Source organism: Tinamus guttatus, unplaced genomic scaffold, assembly GCF_059628265.1.
Source record: "Tinamus guttatus ecotype Peru unplaced genomic scaffold, ASM5962826v1 Tinamus_guttatus_pri_ptg000098l, whole genome shotgun sequence".
In the NCBI taxonomy this organism is placed as follows: domain Eukaryota; kingdom Metazoa; phylum Chordata; class Aves; order Tinamiformes; family Tinamidae; genus Tinamus; species Tinamus guttatus.
In genome coordinates, this window is record NW_028288632.1 from 1207284 (window position 1) to 1213510 (window position 6227).

Below are 6227 nucleotides of genomic sequence, written 5' to 3' on the forward strand. Positions count from 1 at the left end.
ATTCCCCTCTCAAGCTATTTTGAGATGTCTTCTCCTCCAGGAAAATCTCTCTCACCACTATTATTTTTTGTCATCAACTTCATACACCTTCTAGTTATCCTTGATGAAATGATGATAGAATGCTTGAGATAAAAGAATCGAGAGGATTTAAATAATATCGCTGGAGTATTTAATGTATTTTTTCCACCTGCTTTATCTAATCATACTGCTGTATGATTAGATGTAAGCAGAAGTTTTCAAGGAATCTTAGCTCTCATTCCTGTTTTACAGTAAAGTATAGAAACAGCTGAAATTATTCCTTGTAGTAAGTATTGTATTACATGATACACATATGAATAATGAGCACTGACCACCTGTGACCAGTAAATGTAGTTAATTATCCTGTTTTCTATCTTTACTAGATATCTACAATTTTAAAAGTTTACATCACTCTACATTCCTGTCCTTCATTATTCTCACAGTTTTTAATCAGTACCATGAGCTCTTGCTCAAGAGCTAATCAGTGTTCAGATTTGGCCAGGTTTTCATTCAGGATAGAAATTTCTCTCTCAATCTTGCATCCGTTCTTGAAGACATACATAAATCATGGCTTAAATCTTGTTGTCACTGTGGGCAAAGATCAAATTTTGCAGAGGAAAACCAAAGTATAATCGGTATGGCAGTTAAGAGGAGCAGGGTCAGGAAAAAAAAAGAGGAAAATACCTGGGGACCTGAGAATGGTAGTGGTGATGGTGGTGTGGAGTGGTTCCTGCTAGAATCTAAATATTTGTTATAGTTGCTCTAAGAAAAACTATTCTTCCCACTTTCTATTTGGTCCATTTTATTTTTCCACTGCTCACTTTTCCCTTCTGATTGTTAATTTCTAACTTAATCCCTTTTCAAATAATTTCAGATCTATCCTCAAACATTCCTAAGAATTTTGCATCCCTCCTGCAAAAACCACATTCTCCTTCTCTTTAAATAGAGGATATTAGTTTTGTATTTTTATATAAAAAAAGTTATACAGACTCTCTGTTTTTGATCCTGGAAGCATGTTTGCTTTAACTCTGATGCCACAAGGCTGAGCAGAGCATAAATACATAAGCAGCAAAAATGTCAAGTTAGAGCTAAGAATCCTCATGGCTAAACCACACTGATCCCTTCCCTTCGAAGACATGTCGAGTGTGGACTCTGAGGCAGATCCATGATGGGGAAGAGGAGTCCATCAGTGAAGATCTGAAATCTTTATTAAATGAGGCCAGAATATAAACCAGAAAGCTCCAGCCCAATGTCTGCTTCTCCTTGCAGATCTCTGGCACAGATAGAAAGAACTGCAATAGGAACGTTAATAATGGTGTGACTTGAGAATGAATGGGTCTGATTGAGAGTGGAAGTGCCAGAAGGAACAGAAATGGGAAGTGTGGAAGAATAACAGGTGCTGATGACACTTAGATTGGCAGGTCAAAATCCAGGCACATCCAAAGGCAGCTTCTTAGGACACTCAGATCAGGACAGAGAGAACAATGAGTAAATTCTGATGACTTTCAAAGACAGAATAGGACCGAAATACAAATCACTGTGAGCTCCTAAAGGGTAACTAAGGCATAATCAAAAACTGTATGTGTTTACCAACCTCAGAATAATCCAGAATCCATAATCATGTCATGGTGAAGAAAACTGGGCAGTTCATTCAGACACAAACATCTTTCTGGTTGTAAGAATCATGTGAGGGTTTCCCTCACTACAAATGTGAGGGAAATCTTTTTTTTCTTTTTAATAACCTTCCTCCCCATAAGGGCATAAGGTTCCCAATTATACTTCATTACACTGTTGCTACACTTCTGCAGCATTATTTCCAACATGGAGTTGGCTGCCAAGCATCAGATCAAATTCATCTATCTTCCTTCTGTTTCTGTCCCTACAGATGCCATGTGAAGGCTGTGCGGAGAGGGACAATGGAAGCACTGATGCAACCATGGGATTTCTCTTGCTCGGCTTCTCTGAGCTGCTCCGTCTAAGGGCCCTCCTCTTCCTTATCTTTCTTACTGTCCATCTGGCCACACTGGCAGGGAATGTGGTGATTTTCTTGGCAGTGGTTATGGAGCCTTCTCGTCCGCCCATGTTTTTCTTCCTTTGTCAGCTCTCTGCCATAGAGCTCTGCTATAGCTTAGTCATTGTTCCAAAGACACTCCTCGGTTTGACAACGGATGGCAGCACTATTTCTTTCATAGGCTGTGCTGTCCAGATGCACCTCTTTGTGACGCTTGGTGGAGCTGAATGCTTCCTTCTAGCAGCCATGTCCTATGACCGTTATGTTGCCATTTGTCAGCCTCTTCACTATGCGGTAGTGATGAGTGAGGGGCTTTGCCTCAAGCTGGCTGGTGCATCCTGCTTGGGTGGCTTTGCTGTTGCTCTGGGATTGACAGTGGCTGTTTTCCACTTACCTTTCTGTCAGTCACATCGTATCAATCACTTCTTCTGTGATGTCCCAGCAGTGCTGCACCTTGCTTGTACTCAGAATTACACCCCAGAGCTGCCCTTGCTGGCTGCATGTGTGCTCCTCCTGCTCCTCCCCTTCCTGCTAATCCTGACTTCCTATGCTTGTATTGCTTCTGCTTTGCTGCGTGTCCACTCCTCCTTGGGAAGAGGGAAGGCCTTTTGCACCTGCTGTTCACACTTGGCCATCACCTTCCTGCACTATGGGTGTGCCACCTTCATGTACATTCGTCCTAAATCGAGTTACTCACCAGCTCGTGACAAGATGGTATCTCTGGTCTACACCAATGTCACACCATTACTGTATCCCCTCATTTATAGCCTGAGGAACAAGGAAATCAGAGGAGTCCTGAGGAAAATGTTGATGAGCAGAAGAATAGCTCAGCTCAGCTGGGATACCGTCAGGACTGTGATGTGTGGGTGTCACAAATTTTGGAAGAACAAGAATGCGTTTGGTGGAAAACAGCCTTATGACTAGGTCAGGACCAGATTCTCTCTAGACTTCACAAAAGACTTCAGCTGAAGTTACCAACTTGTGAGGAGGAAAAACTTTGACCAGTTTGTAATCTTATTTCTGTGATCTGCTCAGCATGATCAAAAGATCAGCATAAAATTATTCAAGCTGCTGTATTGTTTTCACTATTTTTCTATGAATTTGAAAGTAGATTTCAAACTGAGAAGATGATAAATATTCTTAGGTGGATAGGAATTTGACAAGAATATATCTTTACTGTGTCCATTTTGGAGAGAACAATCTTTTTTTGGTATGGGGAGGTATTTTTGATATTTTTTGATATTTTTGAAGAAATTCAAATTTGTTCCTATGGCAGCATAAGGTAAGATACTGGTCTCATCACATTACTTTTATCAGGAAAGACTGTATCATGTAAGTAAGGATGCCCAAAGAGTGTTAGAATCTATCAGCATAAGTCCACCACAGCTGCCAGTTATTGTAATTTCTTTAAGAATACCAGTGAGAGAAGTATGCTAGACTGCAGCAGATCTATGAGCCTGAAAGGTGTAAGGCAGTGTTATGTTTTGTTTCTTACATTTATGTGGAACAGGATGATTCAGACAAATTGGTGAAGAACAGTTGTGGACAAGAACAGGGAGAAGAAAGAAACTTCACCATTTTATTTAATATTTAATTCCCCAGTAGCTCTTCAAAGCACCAAACACATCCTATAGTTCAGTGTCCACTTTGTAACATATCAATTATTAAGAAAAAAAATAAAAGGTTTGCTTCTGTTTCTCTGTCTAATTCAAAGGAAATTCAGCACCCCAGCTGCCCTCAGATCTTCCTGTTGGCAGATTGAGAGAACAGAGTGATATTTGCTTTCTCTGGGCTACAATCATTAAAAATTATGGTAAGTGGATTTGACTAATGAAAAAAAATTGGCACTGTAACTGAGGAAGTTAACTTGGAGCCATCTGACAGAAGAGAAATGTAAAATTTAGATCGCACATTAAAAGCAGTCCTACAGTTGACAGTCTAGCCAGGCTAAAACATGAACACAGAATATTGGCTCTCATGTCATGGATACTTAATTACTGCTATGAGCAAAGCTTGAGCTGTGTTATTTAAAATGATCAAAGTTGTAGTGAATATTTTAATCACCTGCCAGGTCTGCCAAAAAATGAGAAGAGAGAATCTCACCAAACACATTAGAAAACTACTTTGAGGCAAATAATTATAGAATTTAAAGATCGCGAATGATTTTAATGAGTATGGAACAAAATTGTAGCCTGAAATCCAAACCTTGGCTTCTATTGAGCTTTGAAGCTTACCCCTGCTGTAAGCAGAGAGCTGAACTAGGATATCCAGAAGATTATTGCAGAAATTCCTAATTTACCTTGTAGAAGCTATTGATGTGTTCATATACAGGACAATAAATTAAGAGAGGAAAAGACACTGAGCTCTGTAATGCTGATAAGGATCTTGGAAGGGATCACAGAATTGCACAAAATCACAGAATGGCTGAGATTGGAAGGGACCTCTAGAGATCATCTAGTCCAATCCCCCTGCTCCAGCAGGGACACCTAGAACATTTGGCACAGGGTGGCATCCAGGTAGGTTTTGAAGATATCCAGAGAAAAAGCCTCTACAACCTCTCTGGGCAGCCTGTTCCAGGGCTCTGTCACCCTCACAGGAAATAAGTTCTTCCTCACATGGAGATGAAACTTCCTGTGTTTTAATTTGTACCCATTACCCTTGTCCTGTCACTGGCCACCACCGAGAAGAGTTTAGTCCCATCCTCTTTACATCCTCGTACGTTTCTGTCAACTCTGGGAATTGGGCAGCAGAAATGCAGACATTGCTTTCTAGACTGCGTGGCTGCTGCTAGACAGAAGAGGGTAGCAGGGCTTGTCTTGAACTACAGATGTTCCTCAGGGACAAATGCTGGTTGAGAGCACTTTAGAAGACCTGTCCTCATTATGAAGATGTGGATGATCCCTTGGGCAGAGATGACATGGCTGAAAGCGTAGCCACGCTATATTCCTCACTCTTCAGTTCTGAGATACTTGTGAGGAGCACAAGAAGGAAAGGTCCATCCAAGGCCCTTGCAAATGAACTGAGGGAGGAGATATTCTTCAACCTAAGACCATCACCCCACCCTATCCCAGCCAATATTTCCACACCCCTCCACAGCACTCTCAGTTTCTCTTCCACGCCCGGCAGGGCTGAGTGCAGGGTTTTCTGTATAGATTTACAGTGAAGATCAGGAGAGAGAGTGGCAGGATAGAAATTTATGATTCAATAGCAGCACCTAGCTTATTACTTTCAGGAACTACTTTCAGGAACTGTATCAGAGATCAGAATTTCTCTCTTTTTAAACATCTTCTTCCCAGTTCCAGAAGTCACCTAAGATCTCTTTCCTCCAAACCTCCTTTACACTTGGCCAGTTCAGTCCTGTTGACTTCACACAGTATGTTGAGAGCTGGAGAGATCCTCTAAGTGGAGTAAGACAGGAAAATCCCTCAGGTGCAACATGAGCACAGGGAAAAAAAAATAAAAAAAGAGAAATTTGAAGTCTTTTTTAGAATTTCACAGGAAACACCAGGTTCCAGTCAGTCTGAGGACACTGATAAATTGGCAACCAGTCATGCAGTGAGTCTGACTTATGGCAGTGATACAAGTGTGTGTTTCCCTTCCAGCCAAAGGTGGATAGGGCAGAGTCATCTGTCTATGGGCATCATAGTTGTATGGGTTGGTTAAGGTTGCAGGGCTGCCAAGGGTATGAGTGTGACTGAGGACTTGCATCCCATAAAAGATCTTGTCCTTTCTTGGATGGAGAGTGCCTACAATCACAACTATGCACAGGCTGAAGATATGTCAAACACAGGTGTTACAGGATTGCCTTGTGAAACCAGCTGAAACCCCCCCCCCTGTAAACCTCCCTAAAGCTTTAGAGATCCATGCCAATAGAGAGTTCATCCTTGCAGTTGATTTTGTTAAGGTGACCCTGGATAAGGCCTACAACTGCATGAGAAGACAGATTTCGTCGGTGTTTGAGTGGAAGAGCAAGGGCTTGTAAGCCCTCATCAGTGTTGCCCATGTGTTCAAAAATGAAGAGAGTTTGGAGGATGATGTCAAACCTTGAGTACCACTTGAAGTATTCAAAGTCTGGGGAAATATCCTCTTCACTGGTGTGAAACCTGTGAAACCTTCCCCATATCCCCATCCGGCTTGTTTTGCTGGCAGTCCAGGCAAGATGTTTCAAAAAATGTTTCTTATACATAATCTTCTTCCT

General features: G+C 41.5%; 1 protein-coding gene across 1 annotated transcript; it reads left to right on the plus strand.

Annotated features, from left to right (window-relative positions):
• Nucleotides 1–1755: 1755 nt before the first annotated feature.
• On the plus strand, nucleotides 1756–2953 carry LOC104565653 (olfactory receptor 10AC1). Its single transcript, XM_010212351.2, has one exon. The coding sequence runs from the start codon at nucleotides 1904–1906 to the stop codon at nucleotides 2951–2953; it is 1050 nt and encodes a 349-aa protein (XP_010210653.2). The 5' UTR covers nucleotides 1756–1903.
• Nucleotides 2954–6227: the final 3274 nt, after the last annotated feature.

What these genes read in the sequence shown, in the direction of transcription:
- LOC104565653 (XM_010212351.2), top strand. Translation starts at nt 1,904, where the DNA reads ATGCCATGTGAAGGCTGTGCGGAGAGGGACAATGGAAGCACTGATGCA.